Here is a 27,500-nt window from a genome sequence, read left to right on the forward strand (position 1 = left end):
TAATGATTCCCACTGTTTAGTGGGATTCTCCAGGGAAGTAAGCAGGAGCGTAGGCCAACTACAATGAAAACAAGGGAAATTATGCTAGAACTGAAACTTTGTGTTCGACATTGTGCAAATGGAAACCCCTGATCTAAAAATCTACACGCGCCAGAGGAGCATTCAAGTGTGAAAATGCTACCAAGAAAGAGAATTTGCATTCTTTCCATAAAGTTTATCTGCCCACTAGTTCAGAAAGATAATGGGTGGAATGTTCAGCGGATGGAAATAGGAGCAGTGCAGTTGCAGCCATTGGACCAGCATTGATTTCCTCCAGCTAAAGATCTGGTCCGAATTGGACCAGGCTGTCCACAGAGTTTTGCAGGGATGGATTTTTCTCCCTTGCCTCTTTCAAAGTATTAGAAACATTGTTCTTAAAACTGCACCTTAGTCTCTGAGCATCAAAGCAAACAACGCTGGCTTGACAAGAGATGAGCAAAATAAAGGAAAAGAAGCAGGAAGTGATTTTATCTTTACTCAACATTAGCATTTCAGATAATAGTGGGGGGTTTTATATTCATATATATATAAAAACACACACCAGCGTTGCTAGAAGAGACACTGCCTTGAAAAAAGATGCAGTGTGTTAACCTGACTGCAACAAAGACCTTTATTATTTTTTTTTTTTCCCTTTTCCTGCAAAGTACAAGTTTGTGCTCTCACAGCTTCAGATGTTTTCTTGGTTAAGGGTTGCTAGAATCCTTGCGATTCCATAATATTTTATAACATAAACATTTATTGCAATATCCATTAAGACTTAAGGTTTTAGATTTTCAACTATGAGGGAGAACTCAGCCAAAGATGCTTGAAAGATAAATACGTTTAATTAGGGGCAGAGGATGATCATTAAAGGAAGTCTGACTGCTGCAGAAGTCATTAACAATCTTAAATGAAATTTTTATTTTTATGATAGCCATTTACATGTATAATAAGAGCCAATGATTCTTGGGAGCAGTGTGACAGAAACAGAGTGTAGCGAGAACTCATGTAAGACATACTATTTAAATGAGCTGGTGTTAGCTATTCATATTTGTTAATGAACTAGATATGCAGGGCTATAAGAATGAATGTTCTGATGCTTTAAATTTTAATATCTAGAAATCAAGGGTAAGGACCAATTACTAGAATTTCCACCCTTAAAGGAATAATTAATAACGACGTAACAAATGTACGAGCCCAAACTTCTGAAAAGTTTGCTTTTTAAAATTAGGATCAATAGTCACAAATGATCAAAACCAGTGGAGTTTTGGTTCTACGTTTCATGCCGGCAGCAGGATTCTGCGCAGGGGAAGGAACATAATTCTCGACGTTTTAAATATAATAATCTGCAAGAATGCTTTCTGGAGTCTTTTGATCACCTGTAGTTAATGAGGCCTGCAGCGCAAAAGAACAGGCTGTTCCTCTGCCCTCACCTTTATGGTAAATAAACCAGCGTTCTAGTCTTACAATAATTAAATAAAATGTAAATCCCTAATCCTATTTAGCCCTTCTAGTTAGACAGTCCAAGAAAGTTACTCGGCTATTACCTGTCTAGTTCTAATGATTGGTCATGATTTACTGTGTGTTTTTTTTTTATTGTTCTAAAAGTGCTCTGATGTGGTGCCTTGATGTCTAATGAAAAGAGATTGGTCTTAAAAAGCTACTCATTGTTTATCCTGACTCTTAGATAACACATTTTTCTTCTGATAAAATATTTTTCTTATTTATTGTTCAAAACACACAATATAGACAATAATTCTAATTCGGGTGCTGTTTTCTTCAGCGGTGTTTTATCCCTGGTGCCTGACTGTCTACCCTAGTACCTCAGCACATAGCTTTACTCTGAGATAAGCCCCCTCTCCTTTGCTCTTTCTCCCATGCTTTCTGTAGTTTGTCTGCAGGATGCAGGTTTTGAACTGAAGAGCGCAGTGGAGTTCTTACTGTGCCTTTCCGGTTCCAGCACAATCAAAGTTTTGTGTTTGGAATTGTCCTTGACATTCTTTCGTCCCACAATGGGGTGGACACAGTGTGCTGGAAACCATGACATCATTATCATTGACACAGACTTAAATAAATCACCTGCATCTTGGCCTCTTTCTGCTTATTCAAGGATTCTTCATCCGAGGGAAGAAAGTGCTCTTTATTTTTACAAACCTTTATCCCAAGGGTGGCTGGAAAATGCAAACTTTTACAAGTGTTTTCAAAATAAATACAGTGTGTGGTTTTAGACAGACATCTTACATTTGGTCAGATGTGCTCTGAATAGTTAGGTGCTCTCCGAAAAATAAACCAGCAGAGCCCCCACTTACGCCCCATTCAGATTAAATAAATGCGGAGCGCGTGGTTGTGGCTCCTCTGCTGCATCTGCGCGCGCAGGGGACTGTCCTGCTTTTCCTCGCCTGGGTACAGCACCCGGGAGCTTCGCTCTCCAAATACAGAAGCAGCCCTGCATATCCGTAGCTTATATTTTAGTAAATTAATGCTGAGGGGAAGAAAAAAGCCAAGGATATATATATTTTTCCAAAGGCAGAAAGTGTAATGCAGGGTCACAGATTTTAGGAAGAGGGTAGGTTTAGCTAAAGCAGAGTCACGCCGGCCGAGTGTCGCAATGCTAAAGGATAAATTGTGCAACCGTCAGCTAAACGAGAATTAAAATCTACATGAAAAATTGCAGTGTGCACTCCTGTGACCCGCACAAAGTGAGAAGCAGCGCAGAGCCTTCGCGAGCGTTTAATAATTTTTGGGAAGCGACTAGACACTGTAACTTCTCTTTGCCACAGAAGCAAATGACAATGAGGAAGGAAGTGCAGCAGAAATCTTGAACATTACCACTATTATGCAAAAAAAAAAAAAAAAAAAAAGCTGTTAACTGTTTTCCCCTTGCTGACTGGGTAGACGTGCCCTCAGATGGAAAACTTCTGATACTTGTGACTCCTTACTACCAGAAATCACATGAGATGATCAAGGAAGAAAATCACAATAACGATATTTATATCTGAGGCTGAACTTCTCAGAAATACTGTACCTTGATTAAAATTTCTGGTAGGCTGCAATAAAAATATCAGATGTGAGGCCGGCCCAGCAGATCAATTATCATAATTGACAGCACTTTATTAATACATATTGAACTCCTAAACGTTTTGGACGCAAGATATCCCCGTGAAAATGATCCTTAGAGAGGCAGAATGCCAGATCTGGGAAAAGAATCAAGGCTGGCTTGTCTGCTCTACAGTTTAAACAAATATTTTTCATCTGGTCTGCATATTCTATGCTTTTGTACAAATTTAGCATCTGTTTGTACCTGCATATTTTAACTTAAGAGCTTTCATTAATTTTTCTTTTTTTTTTAAGCTTCAAAGCCATAAACATGTATATTTATACCACAGTATTGTACGCCGGTTGTAAAGCTCTGAATTAAGTCATTCTGTGCTTTAGTTTTGATTAGAATGATACAATTAGAACCTGTTATTCTACCAACTAATTACTTGTAGAATGTGACATCTGAAGAATACTACAAGATTACAAATTTAGGAACGAGCCGAGAATGTGCTCTGTTGATATTATTCCCCTATCTTCAGTCAAATCATTGTCATGGAAATGGATAAATACTGGGCCAGTTTCTGTCCTCATCAAAATCTTTCTCACAAAAAAACAGTTATAAGAATTTTAATGCTTCGTGTATCAATAAGATTTTAATAGCGGGCTTTGATCTTCTTGCCAGTCTATCACTTGATCGGCCGAGCAGCATCCATCTTCCTGAATCACCATCGACTTGTCTTCGTTTCTGGGAAATTCTCTTTTTTTTTTTTGTTTTTTTCCTTTTTTTGGTCATTGTTGAACCACTTCTGGGTGCCCGCTGACATTTTATTTCTTACAAGTGCAGCAAAGTGAAAGACTAACGCAGATCTTTCACTTAAATCTCAAACACTAAATTCTCTCACTTAAAAAAAAAAAGATTGTATGTTTGTGCATGTCCTCAGATAAAGAAAGGCTGGCATTTAGGAGAAGCTGGAAAGGCGAGAAAGAAACGCCGTGTATGTTTATTTTTGCCTGTGAAAACCCTTTGGAGGGTTAAACCCTAACCAGGCTGTATGTGCGAATACCTGTTGCACCCGAGCTAACAAATTAGCAGCAAGAAACCAAGTTTGACAGGCACTCCGAGGCAGGCTGAAACGTCTGTGGAAATCAGCGTTCTCCCCAGCGATGGAGCTGCAGCCAGCCTCTTCAAAACGATGTTTTAACACCCTCCGAAGCCCCAGTTTCATGGAAAGGAAATGGATCCATGATAAATACATAATAAATAATGCTGCGTATATCACGCTCAGTTTCGCACATGAATTCGCCCGATTTTTGGCCATCAAGGCAGACTTTGTCAGCGTGCAGAGGAGACAAGTCGTACGGGCAGAGAGAGGGGCTGCCCACAGTTGAAAAGTTTGTCACTTTTCTGCACCACATGATATTAATGCATGCTGCACTTAAATGAGGTTAAAACGACGACGACAGCTCAGAAGAGCTGTGTGACGATAGATAGAAATAGAGATATAAGGATGTCTTGTATCTTCCTTTTGTCTTTGCAGTTTCTTCCAGGTACAGATCTCATGGTGGCCGTTAACTGATTATTTCTTTTAAATACGGAAAAAATTTTTTTTTGAAAATCCCTTTTTGTCACCCGACTGCTTATTAGGTTTGAGATTGGGAAAAGCCCTTCGTTTACTGTGAACAAACAGTTCTGTTTTCCACCACTCGCTCTCATGTTTAAAGTCAATAAGTGCTCGGCCATCCAGCCCTGCTGAACCCCTTCAGTTGCCAGAACAAAGCCATCGTGTGGAGGTCCACCACAGCCCTTTTCTCTCCTTCCCCAGGCAGGATCTTCCCCGCCACTGCACCCTGCTCCCTAGCTCTGTAAGCAATTCCATAACTTGCCAATGCTAACGGTGTGCGTGCTTCTTTCACAGAAGAAATGAAGGAAGATTACGACACTATGGGGCCTGAAGCCACCATTCAGACCACTGGAAACAACGGTACAGGTAAGGCGCTGCACGACACGAGCATGGCTTGTCTTCTCTATCAGGTAGAACTAGCTGTGCATGAAGCGACAAAACAACTCCTCGCTCGCTTACAGTTTAGCAAGCGGGAAACGTTGACGTCATTCTCCTGGTTTTTCATTTTCTCCCCCAGTTCGATCACGCCGGTGCAGCGATGGACTCACTCGGCAAGAGTCCCTGCTGCCTCTCCCGTGCCCCGCGACGTTTCAGCCCCTGACTCCTTTTCACTGCCTCCTTGGGAGCTAACGGTTTTCAGCAGCGTGAGGCGATGTTTTCCCAGCGAGGGCGAACCTCGTCTGGTTTAAAGTAGCTGGGCCAAGCTACAGTGGTCTTTTAATGAGAGAGACTGTACAAAGAGCTTGGTAATGAGGATGGGGTGCACCCTTCCTGGCAACCCCAGATTCGCGTGGCGCAGGGAGTAAGCTACTTCAGAGGCTGCAAACATCTTTTCAGCAAGGCACACACAAACCCCTTACACAGATACACAGGCACACACACTTTAAATGCATATTTATGAGATTATTATGTTTCTGGCTAATCTTTTTTTTTTTTTTCCCACTTTCCACATCTCTTTCTTTCCTCCCTTCTTAGAAATCAGTACATTTTATGGCACAAGAAAGGGGACAGAAATATTTAGCAGGCATCACCTCTGAGCCAATTCCTTTTTTTTCTGTAGCAAAGCAAAACAGCAAAAGGTTTCTGTTACTATTTTCTAATCCAAATGAATTCAGGGGTTTACCATGTTCTTTCCAAAAGGCACAAGGCCCCGTTCCATCCTCAGCACAGCTGAATGCCACACATCACCCCATGTTTCTGCTGCGTTTTGTCACAATTTGAGACGTTGCAGACAGCCCTGATTTACACGGTTAAGAGTTCTCTAGTAGAAGTACATTTCTACGCATTCCATTATGAGGTTTAGTTCATAGGTAATGGCCTCTACAAATATTACTGTAAAAGGTGGTACCTCAGTCTTGCAAGGATTTCATTACTCACACTTTCCTAATGTTGGCAACACCCACATAAAACCCCGATGCTTTTATTAAGTAACGCAAGAAATTTACTTGATAATTCTTGAGGGGGAAAATAATAGGAAAATAAAACCATGTCACTGCTTTTTTCATCCATTAGATTTATTATGCATGAAAGGGGGGTGGCACCAAGGCGCAGTTTATCGTTACATGTATACTTAATGATGTTGCCATACAGAACTGGATACGAATGTATTTTAAAAGCCGTTTGATTTCCAGGGGACGTTAATAAAGTGACAAATTGTGCTTAGCACTTGGAGAAACAGGACTTTAAGAGATGTCTGATTCAGAAGTAAGACTTGATGGTTATCTGAATTACCATTACCAGAGCCTTTGAGGTCCTCTATCAGTCCGTGTGACTTCCTTTGCACATATTTTCCTTACCATAACAGGCCTTGACTCTTTCATACTTGCAATGTGGTCTGCTCGATGGGGAAGACTTCATGTCCTCTTAGCCTCTTCCCTTCCAATATCTGATGGTCTTACTGCCGGCTCGACTTTGGCCTCACGGCATCTCTCTGGGGGCAGGGTGCCGTCGAGCCCCCGCACAGCCCCACCGCTAACTCTGCTTGGGTTCTATGGGGTCTCCTGCCTCTTCTGAAACCAGGTTTCTGGGGGAAAAGATAAGGGTGACGCTACCCAGCTCGGTGCGCTTGCAGACTCGTGGTTCAGAGTGCTTTGCATTTAGGTGCTCTGCATTTAAAATGCAAAAGCTGCTCTGTGTGTTGCACCCGGCAATTCCTTCCCCAAACGTCCTGCGCAGAAGACCCAGCCTCCTCTTTACTCCAGCTGCCCTTTGCTTGCTCAGATAACTATTACGAGTTGTCTAGTGCTCTGCTAGTGTTTAACTCAAATCTTTTATCGCTGAGGAGTTCAGAGCCACCTCCTTCAGTGGAGGCTGACGCCTGGGTAGGTTGGGTAGAACATGTTTCTGAAGCGGCTGCGGTCTCCGCAGTCGCTTGAGAGCTACGTCAGATTATTTAGTCATATGAAGTCAGCTGATAAACTAAATGCCTTTGCCCATCTTTTCACCTTGAGTGGAAATGCCAGGTGACAGTTAGGAGCTGCAGCATCCTTCATTCAGAGTAAAAGCTCTCCCGGCTCGCCTGTTGAGGTGTCCCAACCATTACTTGAGGTAATGGTTGGGGGAGGCAAGGGAAGAGGTCAGACCCTGAGCCGTTGGAGAGCCTTCCTAGCTAGTTTGGGAAATGTTCAAAGTTTTCTTCTTCAGCCTCACTATAGGCTTTGGGGCTGTCTTGAGTGTCTGGCCTCATTTTTTCCCTGCAGGTGTTAGGGTGATTTAATACTGATGCTTAATAAAAGAGCTGAGATCAGGCTGAGACTCGACCCAACGAAAGAAGTTGGATCAGTCACTCCATCTTCAGCAAAAGGCATACCACAGTGACCTTTTGGTGTCCAAGAAAGCCATTTGGGTCTTTCTACAGATTAACAAGGGCTCTTCCAGATGGGCCAGGAGGGTTTCTCTCATTTCACACAATGCACCTCTCCCTCTTGACACCAGATCTTGTAGAGCTCCATGACCTGGGCTGAGCACAGAGATAGCAGATACCGCTTCAGACTCATTCACATATATCCAATCAGCAAAGTTGCTGTAGGTGCATGCAACAACCACACTGTATTTTTAGCATCAAATTCACTGCAGAACGTCATTAATAGAGAAAGAAAACTAAAAGAAAAAGTCTCCATTATTAAATTATTCTGCTATTGTCAGAATGGCCACTTCCTAGTGGTACTTGAAAAAGAAATCTTGTTATCCGTACATTAATCAACTGCACTTTTATAATGAGTCATGGAGGCTTAATAGTAGAAAAGCAAAATTGACCATTAAAGTGAAAATTTTAGTCTTTGGTCCTGCTAAATTAATTTGTAAATATTTCTGGGGATTTCTGAAATGGTTACTTGGTGAAATGATGCTTTGCAGAAAGGGTTTTTAAAGCATAAATGAATAAATACCTATGGTTTATTTTATTTTACCTGTTACGGTTATTACAACTGGGATGCTTGCAGAAAATAGATTAACAAATTCCCTGTAAACAAACAGAAAATAAAAATTCCTGGTTTCAGTTCCTAATGTCTGACAAGCTTCAAGTAAAGATCTCTTAACATAATTTCAAGAAAGGGAAAAAAAAACCCTTCGGGGGGGGCGGGGGAGGAAAACAGAAGTAAAACTTGGCAGGTTGGAGGACAGGCCGTTTTCAGGCTGTAATCTGTGTGTACCAATGGGGGCCTCTCACTTCCTGGCTAATGAAGGCTGTGGTTTTATTAGCTGTGTTTGCGATTAAGGGCAGCTATCACCATCTCGCAGGACGAGTTCCCACACAAAATAACTGGTCTCCCAAGCTCCTTGAACCTCTCGCTCACTTTATCTTGAAAGGTCCTAAATGCCTCCAAAGATAGCTTTCCTTCATGCGTTTTATTTTTATGTGACACGGCCACATCAGCTTTTGGAGCTGAAAATATTTCTGCTCTCCAGACTCCAATAATTAATTAAAAAAAGCCTTCTTTGGTGAGGACACCCGCTGTAGATCTCGCTGAAGTTCTTGCCTCGCAGGAGGGGATGTGCAATGCGTGTGCAGCATTAGCCCATGAGGAATCCGGGAACATGACTTTCTGCATGGAAAACAAATTAGGGCGCAGGAAGGGGGGGAAGCAAGCCTTCCCCCCAGAAATCAAGAAAGAAACCAACGGTTATCAGATGAGTCTTTTCAGTAACACTAGGTGAGCTTCCAGCCATGTCCGAATTGTCAGTAACATCGCTGGTGAGAAACCATCTGGAGTACTGTGTCCAGTGCTAGGCTCCCCAGTTCAAGAAAGATGAGGAGCTACTCCAGCAGAGCGCTACGAGGATGATGAGGGGACTGGAGCATCTCTCCTACAAGGAAAGGCTGAGGGAGCTGGGCTTGTTCAGCCTGAAGAAAAGGCTGAGAGGGGACCTTAGAAATGCCTAGAAATATCTGCAGGGTGGGGGTCAGGAGGACGGGGCCAGACTCTTTCCAGTGGTGCCCAGCGACAGGACAAGGGGCAATGGGCACAAACTGAAGCAGAGGAAGTTCCGTCTGAACATGAGGAAGAACTTCTTCCCTCTGAGGGCGACGGAGCACTGGAACAGGCTGCCCAGGGAAGTTGTGGAGTCTCCTTCTCTGGAGATATTCAAGACCGGCCTGGACGCGGTCCTGTGCAGCCTGCTCTGGGTGACCCTGCTTCAGCAGGACGGTTGGACTGGGCGACCCACAGAGGTCCCTTCCAACCCCTAACATTCTGTGATATCTGTGATATCTGTGAAACCAGACCCACATGGTCACCTTTCGTTATTTATGTTAATCTGCAGCGTTGCAGCGCCGGTTGTATTGTTTCAGTTATGGATCTGCCAGCTTTTCCACTAAATCCCCTTGTTTTTAGGGGTTTATAATGTAGACAGAAACATTTGCTTTAGCTTCTGGCTTGCATGAAGAGACACAGAAGCTAAATAATCCAGAGAATTAGGAAGCCAAGGCCAGTAATATCGCAACAGTCCTCCACAGCCTGTTGGATCAGTCTCCAGATAGACTTGGGGGCCGGGAAGAAAGAACCTCATTTGGGTTCGAGTTTGGGACAGAAGCTCCTAATATTAACTCAGGCCTTGCTCGGTGGCTTAAATCCCCGTCCTTTAAATGCAGTTGCAAGCTCTGAAACCCCCCAGCCTGCCTGGAGGAGGAGAAGGACACATGGAGCCATCCCTTGGAGCCATCCCAACCTTTCCCCTTCCCGCTCCCATATCTCCTCTCCGGAGAAAAGGTCTCTTTCCCTGCTTCACCAGTAGTGTTTACTGGGTCACGGCCTGAACCTGGCAAGAAATAAACTTGTTTTCCTTGGATCTACTGCTAAACCAAGAGATGGGGTAACGTTAAGGCGGAGGGTGGCTGATCTTGCAACAGTTGGAAGATCTGGGCATAGCAAAGGAATGAAAAGTCAGGTATCCAATGCAAAAAGTAATGCCTCAGCTTTGTTCTGATAAAAACAAAGTCAAAAACAAAGTGTGATGCTTTTGGTGCGTAAGGTGTACTTCAGTGACCACCATTTTGTTGTATTCCTCTCACAGCAACAAAATGGAGGTAAGGTACTTCGTCTTGTTCTCCATACTCATCCTCCCCTTCTCTAGAATTTGCTTTTCGGGGGGGGGGGGGAAACCAGGAGGTATTGTTTCTCTTGCTAGTAACAAATGATAACAGGAGCTACAGAAGGACCGAGGGAGGAGCACTGTGGTGTTGCAGCGATTCCCTACAAAACCGCTGTGATAGGAACAAAAGTTTCCTTCCACAAACAGGGTCCCGTGACCTGTGCCATTTGGTCACTGTCACTAAAATGCCGCAGAACGGTTGAGAAGCTGCTCAGCTCACACGAAAAATAGGGCATATTTGTCTCCGCCGGAGGATTTGATTTTATCGGCTAAAGGGATGAGGTTTGTTTGCATAGCTGAATATCTATTTTTACCGATGGTGGGGAAATCAGGGCTTCAGATCAGGTGCTTTCAGGTTTCCAGTTATGCCCCAGTCAGTCTCCTTTTCGACTGCCAGCATCACCTTGCGTTCTTGTAGGAAACTGAGGCAAGGCGTTTACCCATTTCTGAACACGGAGGAGCTGGTTGGTCTCTTGTTTCCAGTGATTATAAACCAGTACAACCCTGTAGGGCCATAGCCCCTTTGATTTCCATGAGTTTACTCCATCTTTCTCCCTGGCGTCAGTGAGTGCAGAATAGCGCCATTTCATATTTTACTTTTACATGAACTGTAGAACAGTTTATGGCGTTGCCTCATTTTCTTATTTCACCTAGGGAGAAATACATTAAAAGTGTAATCAATCATAAGCTGTTCTTTTCATTTACGGTCAGTTAAAAACAAGTATCTTTAATTCCCTGCCACCAACTGTGTCTTCCAAGACTTGTTAATAAAAAAAAAGAAATCAGAGAAAGAAAATGATCTGCTCCTTTTTCTTCCTGGTATAATTATATTAATATTTGTCTATAAGCTCACAGAGTTTTAGAATCTTTCCTATATGCAGTGTTCATACCTGGAGGAGAAAAGCATATTTTCAGTAACAGGATGTTTTGTGGTTGAGCATATATTATGTTGCATGGACGTTGCATGGACAATAAAAAATTGGGTTTACATTTAAGGAAATCAGGAAAGCTCTCGTACAGACTGTAAAAGTGGTTTTAGGCTCGGTATCCCTGTTACGGTCTAAAACATGTGGTTCTAAAACATTTGCAGAGATCTATGAAGCAATGCATTTTTTAAACCAACCTGTTCTCCCACTGTAAGTTAATTTTTCAGGGAGAAAAAAAAAATAAAAGGAAGATGTAGTGAGCAATTCTTTTCTCATGCCCGCCATGGAAGAGCAGACTGAGGCAGGACCTCTCATGGAGGAGAAGCGGTTGTGGTCCTCACTACCCACGACCCCCTCTGATGCGGGGACGGTCTCGGGGTCTGGGGGAGCTGGGGGCAGCTGAGCTCAGTCCCACAGGTCGAGCCGCGTTCATGCCAACAGCCGTGGGTCCCCCAGGAGCCCTCTGAAGGTTCAGGTTCCATAGATGAAGGATTACCTGCATTACCCAAGCCTCATAAACTTCTCCCGCTGCCCCGTAGAGCCTGCGTTCCTGTTAATTTAACAGCCCGCCGTTACTTCCATTCACGCTGGTGGAAAGCCCGCATTAATTTTATTAGGAGCTGGAGCAAGACCGATGAGAGCGAGGACCCAGCTGTAGCTCCAGCAGGAACGCCGGCTCAGCCTGCGATGTTAACCGACCCGAGCTCTCGGGGAGGACGCACCCAAACCACCTTTTCTTTTCCCCTTCTCTCGTTTTAGTGAAGAACGCAAACTGCACGCCGGACTTTGAGGAATATTTTGCCAAAAGGAAACTGGAGGAAGGAGACGGGCATGCGGTCAGCATAGCGGAGTACCTGCAGCGCAGCGACACGGCCATTATTTACCCCGAAGCCCCCGAGGAACTGTCTCGCCTTGGCACTCCGGAGGCCAACGGGCAAGAAGAAAATGGTGAGGCTGTAATTCATTTTTAGCCAGTATCCTGACCTCGTGCAGCTGTTGCAATTATAAATGCACCGCATGCCTGGGTGTTTACCTTAAAAATTGAAGAACAGCTGCAGCGGAATGGAATTTCACGAGCGAAGATCAGGGCTGTGATTTCAGTGTATTGTGATTTTTTAGTCAGCAGATTTGCGTTATTTGGCGGGTGAACCGCAGAGCTGAATTTAAAGGGGGGAAAGGCTGCCGCTCTAGTTGGGAGTTTGGGAAGTTTTAATCGAGTTCTGATGCAACGAAGGACGAGGTAGCCGGCCCGTCGCTCTCCGACGCCTCGATAACTAATCGGAAAAGCGCCAGTGGGAAGGATTCGGTCCGCGGCGTAAGTGATGTGACGGGCTGGGGCTGGAACGCAGATCGCCCATCGATCGGGCAAGGTGTTCCTTCGCTTCCCAGCCAGCCAGGTCCGCGGGAGGAGCGATGCCCGTGGGTAACGTCCTCGCGGGGTTCCGTCGCGGGTCCTGCGATCCCGCCGCGGGCGTGCCGGTGCCTCCCGCCGGCCGGCCGGTCGGAAGGGCCGTCCCTCCCTCCCAGGCAGCAGATTGCAGCGATTCCTCTCATACCATGCCGGGCAACGGGCCCAGGAGCTGCCATCGATGCGCTGACCTTTTGGCCTGCCTCTTTCCCCCTCCCCGTGCCGGGGTTGCAGACCTGCCACCTGGAACTCCAGATGCCTTCGCCCAACTGCTGACCTGCCCCTACTGCGACCGGGGCTACAAGCGCCTGACGTCCCTCAAGGAGCACATCAAGTACCGCCACGAGAAGAACGAGGAGAACTTCTCGTGCCCTCTCTGTAACTACACGTTTGCCTACCGCACCCAGCTCGAGCGGCATATGGTGACACACAAGCCAGGGACAGATCAGGTGGGGGGCTGGTTTTAAGTGATTTCTTTCTGTAATAACCCCTTAGAGAAACGATATTGCTTTGATTGGCAATCATTATTAATTTTTCATGGCATTTTGAAGATGCAGATCTTTTAATGGTAATAGCTTTAATTGAGGTCTAAATGATTTTTTGATGGTCTCTTCTAATATGATTTAATAGTCTTATGTTCACGATCGAATGAGTGTGTTAATTTCTAATTTAGAAATTTTATTTGCACTTTAACTTGACTTTAGTTTCGTTTTTATGTTCCTCAAAAAGTGAATGAAACTGTAGCATTTTAATTATACATTATTAAACATCTCAGCAATTTTAATTCCATTTTTCACCTAGTTTTACTTTGCAGTGTTGCAAACAGGAGCTCCAAGACGTACTAAAAGATCCGCTCATATTTTTTCATTACTTCTTGAGTAACCTTTTCAATCACGTGAAATTATGCGTGTTTGGTATAATCGTTTGTTAAACATAATTACGGATTTTTAGAGTAACTCTTCCTACGGTCCACGCAGGCTCTCGTTTGTGGCCGTGCCACTAACGCATGCATGTGCTCGAGCTGCGGCATCGCGATTATTCGTATCGCCCGGCAGCGCATCTGAGATAAATCAAAGCCGTTTTTCCCTCGATGTGATGCGTGTAATATTACACCAGCTCCGCGCTGAAGGAAACGCTGCGTGTCTCAAGCAGGTGACTGAGCTTCCCTAGGGCTCCTAACCAGGCTGGCGAGAGACCTCTGCCACCCATCTCTTTACATACCAGCAGAAAAAACTACTCCTGGCCTGGCCGGAGAAATTACATCTGAAAACCCGCCTTGCGGAGGGCTGTAACGCAAACTCCAGTGGCGTGGTTAAAACTTAAGCAAATAAATGCGTGCAATGGGTCAAATTATAAAGGCTTCATGCCGTATTTATTTTGCTCAAAGAACCTGCAAATTGTGGTCGGCTGTATTTCTCTTGGTAGGTTTTTCTCGGCGTAAGGTAAATTCAGTTAGGCAAAAACACACCTCCTAATTGCGCAATTTTTGCAATTTGCATTTTTGGGAGAATCGCATCTTTTGCTTGATCTTAAATCAGTATAATGATTCTAGAGTAGTTTCTCCTATTCTTTCATTCCGGTAGACAATCGCATTTTCCTGTGTATATTTTTCCTAACCTGATCCACCGTAAGGTTCTCTTTTTTGCTTTTTATCGCTAAAAACACTGGCGGGGGAGGGAAAAAACCCAAACCCGCCTGGATATTCATCCGTCGTAACCGCCTGAAATTTCACATGCGAGAGCGCGCTGGTCCTGGCGCATTATGAATGGTAGCTTTGGTGTTGAAAAGTCCCCTCATTTGCTCGTGGCATTTACAATTAGTAAATTAAAATGATTGTATCATATTAACAGTGGCACAACTAAAGTTTATAGCGGTCCTCGGAGGGCGATGGGGGGAGACAAAACAGCTGTTGCTGTTTGTTTATGCAACTCAGCAACATATGAGCGCGGGTCCCTCAATGGCGCGCGGCGGGCTGGGCTCTGCTTGATCTTTGAAGGTTGCTGCTGTTTGAACAAACCTCCCTGTGTCCCATGTAACACCATCTGTCTCGCCAGGAATGTGGGAAGAGGCAGCACACCCTCGCAGTTGTCATACCGTTTCGGCGCTGCCTTTTTTTTTTTTCTTTTTCTCCCCCCCCCCCTTTTTTCTCCCCCCCCTTCCCCACTCCTGCAAGAGGCTTTTGTGTCGCGGCCGCCTGCAAAAGGCTGACCTCCTGCTTTGAGCATCCAGAGCGGATAGCTGCTTTATTATTATTAACATTAATTTTTTTTTAATTTTACTTTTATTTTTTTCTCTCCAAATTCAAAGTCACGGGGCTTTTCTTGCTCGTCGCAAAAAGGTCAGCTGCCTCTGATTATATCCTTCTGCCACTTTTAACTTTCAACTTTCCCTCGCCCCTCTGAAGAGCACCGGGGGAAAACATGGCACGAAAGGTAGCTGGAGTCTTCCCTGCCGCTCTGTGATTTTAAAAAACATCTCCAGCAGCAGCTTCTGCCGAAGATGCAGTCTCTTCCGCTTGATAATGAATTAAATCTTACACGAAATGCCACTAACGACAGTGTTTCTGTCTTCTCGACACACGCAGTCAACAGAATTTTTAAACAAGCAGAGTCCCACATGTTCAGAATCTGCTAGGAATATTAAGAGCCACAAATCTTCTTATAAAACAGTTTCTCTCATCGCAAGATACCTTAAAGCAACACATTTCTGATGAGAGACTTAGGAAATAATTCTAAAGCAAATATCGGATACTCATGCGAAAGTACTTTCTCATTTGTTTCGGTTTACTGCCAACATTTTGATTTTTATTGCAACACTGATGAGACAAATAAATGTACATGCAGACCTTTTGGTCCGCTTGATAAATTCAGAGCCACATTAATTTTGTTTTTGTTTTTTAACCTAGAAATTCACGGTTTCTCTTGCATAAAATTCATGTTGGTATCTTTTTTGTTTTTTTTTTTTTTCCTTTTCCCTCCCAGCACCAAATGCTGACCCAAGGAGCAGGCAATCGCAAGTTCAAATGCACTGAGTGTGGCAAGGCCTTCAAATATAAACACCATCTGAAGGAACACCTGCGAATTCACAGCGGTGAGTAGCGGAGGTGCTGGTGCGCTCATTTGCATTTTGTTTAATTAGCTGAGTTTTAAAGACTGCTTAAAATTTACACAGTTCTGCTTTCTGGCTTCTTGGAGCTACCAAGGTATTTCATAAGTGAAATCTGAGCCACCCTCATTTATCATGCTGTTAATGCCACCGTCTCGTTGAAAGATTTGGAAATAGTAAAGCTTCCTGCAAATAATATAGATTATTTGTTCGGCAGTTGGAGTTCGGTGTTCACTCATTTCTGTGCGGTCGGACCCTGAAGAGTCCGTTACATTTTCCGTAACAAAAAGACCCCCAAGTGAAATACAGATCATGCCCTCAGATAACGAGCAAGCACAAAGCGTCTCCTATTCAGCGACTTGTGCGTTTGGGGTCTCCTGCTTGACGCAGCACTCGGAATGACAATGTCAGGACTCAGTTTCTCATACCACACTCATTTCCAGCGAAAATTCCTTTTCTGGCGATGAAAAAAAAAATAAACAAATCAAATTTGAACAATCTGGATTTGATTTGACTCCCTTCGCCATAGGGTCCTTACCTGTGACTTGCAACAGTCAGGCTGGAGCCAATCTCACACCTTGGCGGCTGTTGTTGGCTGGAGATCGTGGGTCCAAACCGACCTCAGGACCCGTAGAAAGAGGAGGGTAAAGCAGTGGCGGGGTGGCCGTGTTCATAGAATTAATATTTTCCTCACTACTAATCAGTGGATACACAGATGATGAGTCGGGTGTCAAATGTGATCGCTTGCAACTATAGCGGCAGCAATGATAATTAACATTTGGTTTTAATTATCATTTTAGGTGAAAAACCATATGAGTGTCCAAACTGCAAGAAACGTTTCTCCCATTCTGGCTCCTACAGTTCGCACATCAGCAGCAAGAAGTGTATTGGTTTAATTTCTGTAAATGGCAGAATGAGAAACAACATCAAGACGGGTTCTTCTCCTAATTCTGTATCTTCCTCTCCTACTAATTCAGCCATTACGCAGCTGAGAAACAAGCTGGAGAATGGCAAACCACTTAGTATGTCTGAACAAACAGGCCTACTGAAAATTAAAACAGAACCACTAGATTTCAATGAATATAAGGTTCTTATGGCCTCACATGGGTTTAGTGCAACTAGTCCTTTTATGAATGGCGGACTTGGAGCAACCAGCCCCTTAGGAGTTCACGCTTCTGCTCAAAGTCCAATGCAGCACTTAGGTGTAGGGATGGAAGCACCGTTGCTTGGGTTTCCTGCGGTAGGCAGCAATTTAAGTGAGGTGCAGAAGGTCCTACAGATTGTGGACAACACGGTTTCCAGGCAGAAAATGGACTGCAAGGCTGAAGAGATCTCCAAGTTGAAGGTTTACCACATGAAGGATTCCTGCTCTCAAGCCGAGGAACAAGGAGTTACCTCCCCCAGTATTCCCCCCGTGGGTCTTCCAGTAGTAAGTCATAATGGTGCCACTAAAAGTATAATTGACTATACATTAGAGAAAGTCAATGAAGCCAAAGCTTGCCTCCAGAGCTTAACCACAGACTCCAGGAGGCAGCTCAATAACATTAAAAAAGAGAAGCTGCGAACCCTAATAGACTTGGTAACTGAAGACAAGATGATAGAGAACCACAACGTATCCACTCCATTTTCATGCCAGTTCTGTAAAGAAAGCTTTCCTGGTCCCATTCCGTTGCATCAGCATGAGCGTTACCTGTGTAAAATGAACGAAGAAATCAAGGCAGTCCTTCAGCCTCACGAGAACATGGTTCCCAACAAACCTGGAGTGTTTGATAAGCAAACCCTCTTGCTGTCATCAGTACTTTCTGAGAAAGGAATGACTAGCCCCATCAACCCATACAAGGACCACATGTCTGTACTTAAAGCATATTATGCTATGAACATGGAACCCAACTCCGATGAACTACTGAAAATTTCCATTGCTGTTGGCCTTCCTCAGGAATTTGTGAAGGAATGGTTCGAACAAAGAAAAGTCTACCAGTATTCAAGTTCCAGGTCACCATCACTGGAAAGGGCCAGTGCCAAGGTGGCGCTGGCTGCCACCAACAACACTCCCACTAAAGACTCTTTGTCAGCCAGATCTCCAATAAAGCCTGTGGACTCTATAACTTCACCATCTATAGCTGAACTTCATAACAGTGTTACTAATTGTGATACTCCTCTCAGGCTAACAAAACCTCCTCATTTTACCAATATTAAACCAGTCGATAAATTGGACCACTCCAGGAGCAATACTCCTTCTCCTTTAAATCTTTCTTCCACGTCTTCTAAAAACTCCCACAGTAGTTCTTACACTCCAAACAGCTTCTCCTCTGAGGAGCTTCAGGCTGAGCCTTTGGACTTGTCTTTACCAAAACAAATGAAGGAACCCAAAAGTATTATAGCCACAAAGAACAAAACAAAATCTAATAGTGTAAATTTAGAACACAACAGTGTTTCTTCATCATCTGAAAACTCAGATGAGCCACTGAACTTGACTTTTATCAAGAAGGAGTTTTCTAATTCAAATAATCTGGATAAAAGCACTAACCCAGTATTTGGTATGAACCCATTTAGTGCCAAACCTTTATACACAACACTTCCACCACAGAGCGCATTTCCCCCAGCCACTTTTATGCCACCAGTCCAGACCAGTATTCCTGGGCTGCGACCATACCCAGGACTAGATCAGATGAGCTTCCTACCACATATGGCCTATACTTACCCAACTGGAGCAGCTACTTTTGCCGATATGCAGCAAAGGAGAAAGTACCAGCGGAAACAAGGATTTCAGGTAACTTCTTGCAACCATTTTCTTTCGAAAGGCTAGAATTTAGTATTTTGTGATATTTCCTCTGCCAGAAGAAAAAAGCCTAAAGCTATATTCAACATTCCCAACGAAATTAGCAGAGTTTATTTTAGTCTGAACTTGTAAAAATGCAGTGAGGTAGGAAAACAAACTGCAATTGCCTTGAGAGTACCTCTACTTGGATTCGTAAGCAGCATCAATACCTTTGAATAGGCATAATGCTTATGGTTTTATTCTGTTGAGAGCTCAGTCGTTTCTTATCAGAATTATGTCTAAATAATAAGAATAACGTCCGTGAAAAATCCTGTTCTGCAGAAAAAAAAAGGGACACTCTGTAGGAAAACCGACCTCTGCAGGGCATAGCTACATTTCACCATGGGGGAAAGGAGCAGCGGGACAGCTCTTGGGAATCACCCCCATGCTTGGACACAAAGCTGGATCGCTCTAAGCAGAGGTCCTTATGGCCTCGTAGCAGTTCTATCCCATTGCAAGCCCTCAAAGCTTTTTCTCCGCGTTTTTTGGGGGGGTGTTCACCCACCGTGCCTGGGAAAGACGTTCTCTCTTCTCACAGATGTGTGGGGGATGAGAAACGTTGGCGCGTTGCTTCACCATAGCCCCTTCCTTCACCCACCTGCTGCCCTTCCCAGATTACCAGTCCTCTAATCCTGCCAGTCATCTGGAACAGCTTTGAAAAAACCCAGAGATTAAAGAAAATTATTTGGAGACGTAGCAGCTAGGGCCCTTAATCTCAGACAAAGTCCTTCCCCGGACGCGTAATCCGGGTCAGCACTTCTTCATGCCTGGGTACAACCTTTAATCCTTTTCTCAGGTCGTCCCAGAGTCAATACGTGAGCAGTGAAGGATTTCGCCGCTTGCACGCCTACAGCAAAGAGCCGCCCTACAGAAGTCGCACGCTTTTATAGCTTTTTCCTGGGTGTATTCAGATATAATGTACAGAGTTTAGTTAAATGAGATTAACTGATTATAGATTAATAATTTTTTTTTTACATTTGCGCATGTTCCCCTATGTCCTATTACGGTCTATTAGTAATTTTACTGACTAGTAAATGTTTTATAGTTTCAAATGTGAAAATCAGGTATGGTTTTACATTACAGGCTGTAATCCCTCTTTGCACAATAGGAGCATAAATAGCACTGCACCTCCATAACAGCTGTTCCACTATTCCAATTTACAGTACATCTGCCCTCTTTGTAAATGTATTTAAGCCTATTTAATCTTCTCTAATATTAATTAGTGCAAACCTAGTCTAAGAAAACCGAACTGTGTGATAGCAAATGGAAATGTATGTTATCATGCAAGTTTGCACTCTCTTTGGATCAAGACAAAATAAATATCAAGAAATTTAATAATTTACTGATCCACATTCATTATTGCTTAATGCTGAAGGCTGTTTTAACATAGATAGAACATTGATAAAAAGTGTTATTAATATTCCCTATTTCAAATTACAAAATTAAATATAAAAATATAGCTTGAGGCCTTTAGTCGGGAGACATACATTTAAATGGATTGCATAATAATAACATTTGTACCTAAATATAAAATTCAATTAAAACCTTTCTACAGATACAGAATATATCCAAGCTTCAGTGTTTTGAAAGGAATGATCTCTCAGCTGTTGCTTACACGCACCCTTGTAAAATATTACAAAACCCTTTGCCATCCATGAAGAGCCTCCTCTTTGCAACTTCCACTCCTCGAAAATATTTGGTGCCAGTGTGATAAATACTGTCTGCGGGTGTAAATCGTATTATTGTAGAGCGCTCAAAACCAGAAAGTTGGTTGAAGGCAGAGAAGTAGGAGGCTCCCCATTATTTCCACCGTTCCCATCAGCTGTAGTTTCATTACCAACGGGTTCCTAAGCTAAGAGGGACATCCACCCTAAGCAGACATGATTTAAACTCTGCTGGGGCGGTTGGTTCCTGCGTGGGAAGGAGCAGTGCTGGAAGCGGGTCTCGCTGACGGGTGGTTCCCTCGCAGGGAGAATTGCTTGATGGAACCCCAGACTACATGTCCGGCCTCGACGACATGACGGACTCTGACTCCTGTCTGTCCCGAAAGAAGATCAAGAAGACGGAAAGTGGCATGTACGCGTGTGACTTATGTGACAAGACATTCCAGAAGAGCAGTTCCCTGCTGCGACACAAATATGAGCACACAGGTAGGGCGGCCGCGCGCACCCGGGGGAGGGCTGAGGTCCGTGCTGCGCTCTTCTCAGGGTTTCATGGGTGCACTTGTGCAATGAACGGTTCGGCAGGTGCTGAGGCTTTCAACAGGGAAGAAAGAATCTTTTGCTCAGTTGAAATTATCTTTTAATTTTTTTATAATGGTTATTGGTGGGGAAAGGACTGTTGGGTGTGACGGGGTGGATCTCAGCAGGTGCTAGGTGAACTTATTTCATGTTGAGGGTGGTGGCAATCGTGGCACTCGCCATCTTGCAGGATGAGCCCTCTTCAAATAAGGCAGGACCCAGCACCCAGAAAGGTGCGCAGCTCGGTCAGCTCAAAGTCTGGCAGGGGAAGGAGGAGTGACAGCGTATTTCTCGTTTCTTAGACACTATCTGACCTCGCACCATTCAATCCAACAGAAAAACTCCCACTGACGTTAGCGGCGCAAGAGCTGGCTCTGGCCGAGTTATCTGAAAGCAAACAGCTCGCAGGGGTTCCTCTCGCTTTTTCATTTCTCAGTTAATGGCCAGGGAAGGTTTCCTTCTTTCCTGAGTAGGAACTGATTTCTGTCTAGTTCAGGGAAGCTTGCCAAAGCTCACCGCGGATTGTCAGCTTAAAAAATATTTTGGTTTGAAAAAGACCCTCCATCACACCTACGCTGGCCGTGGTTCCCCTCGCAGGCAGCGCTCCCTTCCCCGCTGTCAGCCGGGACAAGCACGAGCTCTCCGAGGGGACACATCGGCTCAGCAGGTTTCAGTTAGGGGAAAACGGGACCGGAGCTCCCTAAATAATAGAGATATCAAGTTATGTGAGACGAAGGGAACGTGAATTATCTTGCGAGCTATTGTGCGGCAGGACATAAACCAAACTCTGACTTCCTAGAGTTAGAAAAAGCTTACTCAGGAGGAAAGTTTCCTTAACTTTGAAAGCTGAGTCTCGCTTCAGGAAATGAAGCAAGTCACATCATCCTTCAATCTCACCAGGTGACGGTAAAAAACTTCTACCTCTCTATTAATACATCTTCCAGGCCGCACATAACCGTTTGGCATTTCACACATGAAAAATTTACAATTCAGAAGTGGACTGTGCCTTTAAAAAAATCCTTCTTGACTTTGTTATTTTTCCTTCTCATACTTTTCTTCCAAATTTGAAGCTAATCCCACACAGGGAAATCAAAAAGGAAGTTAAAATACACGTGAGATTAGGAAAGAAAATGAAAAGCAACGTTTTGGACTAGATCAGCGAGTTCATTGGTAGAATGCGCTTCCCACTACATTACTCAGATCAAATTGTTTATTCAGTAGAAGAAGCTTTGAAGGCTTTACGTCCCTGCACCTTTCCTCTCCTGAACGATTTTATTACAGCCATCTGCAAACATTATGGTTTACTACACTACTACCGTAAAGCTCTTATGTTAGAACCGGCCTTCATATATACCGGGACCTGGACATATGGTTGAATCCCATAAAGTTGGCAGTCCATAAGGTCGGCAGACATGTGGTTGAAAGGCTGAAAATTTGACAAGCTGAAATGCGTGCAATCACCTTGATTTGCAAAATAAACTGCGTTTGTAAAAGCAAAAATATGTTCTGGCCCTTCAGTAGCACGGGAACCTACTGCCTCGAAAAATACCACGCGGCTGCGGCGTAGGGACTTCTCTCCTTCTTCTTTGCTCTGTCCCTTTCGGCTTCTCAACTCCACGTCCATCAGTTTTATGGGACTCAGCCTTACGATCCAGAACTTGTACGCGGTGTCGCATTTAATACGCTAGAACTACAGCACATCATCGAGCTCGAGCGTGGCATTTAGAGACAGGAAGGACGGTCTTGTGGCAAAGGCACAGGCGCCGGGGCTGCGAGCGCCGAGCTCTCTTCTGCCTCGCCACAGACTTCCTCTGCGAATTTCAGCAAGTTGCTTCAGCTTTCTCTCACCTTCGCCCATCTTTGAAACGGAGGGAAATGATACCAGCCCGCCTCCCCGGGGTGTTGTAAATCTTCATTCACACAGGCTGAAATCCTGCGATGGAACTCGCCATATAAAGTGTGAATTATTATTACGGATGCGTTTGTTTTCACGGAGCCTCCGCGCATCGTGCTAACGGTAGATGGAGGTGGTTGGGAGCTCCGAAGACCTTGGCTGGGCTAGCCTCCATAACTCATTCACAGCCTTCAGGAGGCACGCGGCGCCAGGACTTTGGCTAATGGCTTAGCATGCATCTTCAGTGAATTTCAAATTAATTTGATAGTTTTTGGAAAAAGCTTGCAGTTGCATTAAAAACATGGGTGCGAAATTGCAGGTCGTGTTCGGTGGAAGGAACCGAATTGAAAGCAACACCATCTTCTGCATCTGGGGTCATCACGAGAGTAGGTCCAGACTTTTCAATCATCAACTTTTTGAAACCTGAAAAAGAAAATAAGCTTCTTTTCTGAGTGCGTTGCTGTTTTCTGACCAGCTGATCACAATCCGTTGTTGCTTCATTAAAAACATATTTTAGGAGGAGTTGGAACACTTCCTGTCTTTCCCAGAGAAGTGCAAATAGTGGATGGTGTTCATACTGATGTCCTTTTTCCTATCCAAAAAAAAAAAATATCTATGTGCTTTTTTAGGTCTTTTTTTCTGATATTTGCACAATCAGATTTTTCTTTGACACCACTTCTCACAGTCCACATACCTATTGCAACCAATGCTAGAACAAGGGTTAGAAGAGTCAGAGGCCACGTTCTTGCTTTGCAGGACCTAAAGATTGACCCCGGAGAAATTATCTGGAGCAAAAAGAAACATTGACATGTAAATCTACATAAGCTGCCTTAATCATGTGCTACACCAGCTATTGCAAAGGAGAAAACAGGAATGGTGTAGCTGCTGAGGTGGAGCTGAGTTTCTCCACCAGGGAAAGAAGAAGAATGGGACTTGGCCGGTTCTTTGTGTCAACCCAAGAACTTTTGGTAGGACCGTGCAGCGGCAGATTAAGGATCTCTGTGATTACCTCTGTATGCCGTGCCTCCCACAGCTTGAGCACAGCAGAAAAAGGGGCCCAAATTTCACAATCCATGTTTTTTTATTTATGCAGTGTTAGCAGTATTTTGCAATAGCTTCTAGCTTCATGTGGAGAAGGAAAATTTACTGCATTACTGCAACGAGTGAATCGCATTGGTTCTGGCTGCTCTGAAACTCAGTGTAGAGGCCACTGCTTGCTGCAGGACCAAATCTGCCAAGTTAGTTTTGGGATGCTGTTTAATTTTAAGAGAAGTTACGTGTCTATTTTCGAGTCTGAGCTTCACCAGGTCCTATTTGTTTAGAATCAGAGGATGCAGCACTGTAATTCAGGTGCAGAGCATGGCAGGTAACACAGGAATTCAGCCTCACATTATTCCCTGGTGAAGTCTTCAGAACTCATCCTAACTTTGGGCAGGCTGAAATTAGTTGAGCAGCTACTGCTTCGTTTGCATGTGTCTAATCTCAGACTTCTCCAAGCTGCCTAGCACAAGGTTCATGACGCTTTCCTTACCAAAGGTGAAGACGACGGTTGCCTTCGTGGCAAAGCATCGGTGCCATTGGGTGAACAAAAAAATCTTTGCTTTGCAGGCAAGGAGGGAAAGCGGTAGTGGGTGAGGGAGCAGGAGAGCAAAAGGACTGGAGCACCGAGAAAAAGAGAAATATCGTGGGTAGCAACCCAGCCCCCCCCCCCCTTGTCACCAGCGCTGCCTTGGGCTGATTCAGGAGTCAGGTGAAGGTTCACGTTTGTTCTGCTGTTGTCAACGCCCATGTCTGCTCCACACCAGATTTATTGTAGCTTCACCAGGAAACTCGCGGCGTGCCTGCTCTGCAACAAAAGCTGGAAACGGTTTCTCAGAATCCTACCTAGAAATTTGAAATCCTTTCATTGTTGTTCTATATTACATCATATTCTATTTTATTACTTGTGTGGGCTGCCGAGGGCCTCATAGCTGTGCTAGTGCTTTCATCCTTTCCTTTTCCACTGTATATTTTATTAAGACCTCTTTTTTATTTTTGTAGCTTTCATGCTGATGCAAGCACTAGTTTTATTTCCAGATTGATTCTGTAAACTAAATATTGTTCTTGAGCCTGGTAGCAAATCAGCTCTCTCTGGCTAGTATTTTGAATTCCCAGCTCAGGAGTTTTCTTTATTTAGAGCTTGATTCATAAAAAATTTACATGCTATTTAAAGGTTATTTTTTCTTGCTTTACTCTGATACAAGTGTAGAATTCCCCATTTTACACTCAAATAGAGAAAAAACAAAAAGAAGGATATATTCTATGCTTCTGAAATTTCTTCTGGAGACAAGGTCTCCTATTCAAAACGGAACAGGTGCAGCTTGGGCAATTATATATAAATTGCATTTCTCTTGCACCTTTGACCGCTTCGCTGTGCTCTGGCCGCTAATCCATCTCCATTGGGACAACATCTAACACCCAAAACCCCAAGCAGCTTCAAAAGAACCGCCTTGAAAAAAAATAAAAACAAACTGTCACAAAAATGTTTCCTTCTTTCCTCCAAAGAGTGGGATTTCTGTTTGGCCCCCTCCCGTAGAAAAAAGACCCGCTTGCCTCAGGCAAAAGATGGGTGGTATTTAGTCTGGGACCAGTGACAGTTTCTGATCTGACGTCTTACGACTTTTATACCACTGCAAATGGGAAACACGTAGCTTTTCAGTCAAAGGCTTTTAGCCCAGGAAGACAGAGAGATACTTACTGTTACAGATTTTTTTGTTGTTGTTTTGTTTTAACAGAACTGCAATTTTAGGGACTTTGCAAACAGATTAGTTACAATTTCCCCTCTGTACATTGAGCGCAGGCCCCTGTGGGAACTTCTTTTTGCAGATGGTGGAATAAAAAACCCAAACATTTCCTTTAGATATTTGAGATTTATCCTTTAGTTTCACTGCAAAATGCGGCATCTACATCATGCATCTGCCTGACGACACACAAGTGCCTCGTGAGCCCTCCTATGCGTGCTGCCTTGGGTCCCTCTCTCTTAGCTCCATCCCCCATGGACAACACAGGTTGTCTCAGATGAGACTGGGAAAAACCTGTGGGGTGGGATGTTCAAACCTGCTTCCTTTTGACCCATCTCTACCCCACTGATGTTACAGCACTGCATGACAATGGTCTGACTGGGTGGTAGCTAAATAGCAGATAAAGCAGCCAGGACTCCCTACAGCTGTAGGTTCTCCCCATCCACCTAGAGCTGTAGGTTCTCCCCATCCACTTACAGTTGTAGGTTCTCCCCATCCACCTACAGTTGTAGGTTCTCCCCATCCACCTACAGCTGTAGGTTCTCCCCATCCACCAACAGCTGTAGGTTCTCCCCATCCACTTACAGTTGTAGGTTCCCTACAGTTGTAGACTTATCCCCATCCCCAGTGTAAAACACCTTACTTCAGCTTTCTTTTATGGCCTACTGATGCATTGTAGGGATCAAGCACTCCTTTTAAATGACTGAAACACTAGGTTTTGCACACGGGGGAAAAAAAATAATTCTTCTGCAAATGTTTGGAAACCCGATACATTTAAAAACATATTTCAATTAGTGTTGTAACAGCTGCATGCTGTGCACTGCTAAGGTATGTTGTGTGGTGTCTGAACAAAGAACTTTGCTCAAGCTGTCATGTTCCCTCAGATCAAAAATGAGCCCTTGATACGGATGTGGTAGACTGAATAGCTCTAGTACAGCGTTTTTAGTAATAATACAAATTAATATGAAAATAGGAAGTATTTTAATCTTCACATTTCTATACTGATTTATAAAATGTTGGATGATACCCTGCCAGGCTACCTCTTTACTGGCTGGGGGGAGGCCCCAGGTAGTATATGCAGGAAGTGCAGCATTGAACGAACGCCACGTGCAAGGGATGAGGAAAGTGGGCAAGGACTGAGGGACAAGCACGTCTCCTGGCCTTGGGGACAGGCGGGTGCAGGCAAGTCTGGACGAGAAGCTGTGGAGGTGGCTGACTTCTGTTTGAGGAGAGGAAAAGTGCTGGGCAACTGCATGGAGCACTATTGTGGTGTGAGAAGGGCGTAGCGGGCATCAAATGTCGTGTGCATCAAAAAAATCAGGAAATCTGAAGTAACGGAGAAGGAGCTGCGTTGTGGAGAAGTGGAACAAGACAAGGGCTGGGCTTGTTGATGTTAGGGAGAAGTAAGTCAGAGGGAGGGACTGAGACTGAGTGGGCAGTTCAGTGAGAAGGACACAAAAAAGGTGCCAAGGAAAAGGAGAAAGTCTATGAGGAATAAAATTGCTACAAAATTAGCAACTACAGAGATACTAGCAAAGGGACTGCAGCGTGTTGTCCCAAGCAGGCTCTGCAGGACAGCTGGGATGAGGCAGGGATGCCAGCAGGCGTGTCTGGTACATCCAGCCGGACGGTCGGTAGCGGTGGGAAACCTCCCACCTCACCCCTGAGGGTTTTCTTCCAGCAGTGCTGGGGTTTGAGGCGTGCTTAGGTCGGGAGCGCTTTGGGATTTGAAGCTTATTCGAGTAAGTGACTTCATCGTGCTCAAACCTCCCAAGCTAAGACTGCGGGATTTCCCCGTTGTGGCAGAACTTGTGCCCTGAATCGCAGGTAGCTGCCTCCCGGCGCCGGATTCAGCACACCCTCGAGACTGGAGGTTCAAAGCCAAAGAACATGTACGGCTCAATGCCCGGAGTTTTCTTCAAGCTTGACTTTTAACCAACTACTTACATTGGCAGAAATGCATATTTAGGAAACAGATCATGAAAGCAATACTGCTATAATTCAGTACGTGAAGCCTGAATTTTCAATTTCACTGTAAAGGGAAATAAAGAAAAAAAGAGA

At 44.2% G+C, this 27,500-nt stretch overlaps 1 protein-coding gene across 3 annotated transcripts in view; it reads left to right on the forward strand.

Moving 5' to 3' along the window:
• ZEB2 (zinc finger E-box binding homeobox 2) overlaps positions 1-27,500 on the forward strand; it is a 110,209-nt gene that overhangs the window by 78,572 nt on the left and 4,137 nt on the right. For 2 of the 3 annotated variants that reach the window (XM_075429825.1, XM_075429823.1), the window contains 6 exons: positions 4,974-5,045; positions 11,954-12,142; positions 12,837-13,051; positions 15,584-15,692; positions 16,508-18,477; positions 20,495-20,675. In XM_075429825.1, coding sequence (XP_075285940.1) covers positions 4,974-5,045; positions 11,954-12,142; positions 12,837-13,051; positions 15,584-15,692; positions 16,508-18,477; positions 20,495-20,675 — 2,736 coding nt within the window. The remainder of the gene's footprint in view (positions 1-4,973; positions 5,046-11,953; positions 12,143-12,836; positions 13,052-15,583; positions 15,693-16,507; positions 18,478-20,494; positions 20,676-27,500) is intronic. The other variant, XM_075429824.1, reaches the window with a different exon arrangement.

The sequence above is a fragment of the Opisthocomus hoazin genome, chromosome 9 (assembly GCF_030867145.1).
Source record: "Opisthocomus hoazin isolate bOpiHoa1 chromosome 9, bOpiHoa1.hap1, whole genome shotgun sequence".
In the NCBI taxonomy this organism is placed as follows: domain Eukaryota; kingdom Metazoa; phylum Chordata; class Aves; order Opisthocomiformes; family Opisthocomidae; genus Opisthocomus; species Opisthocomus hoazin.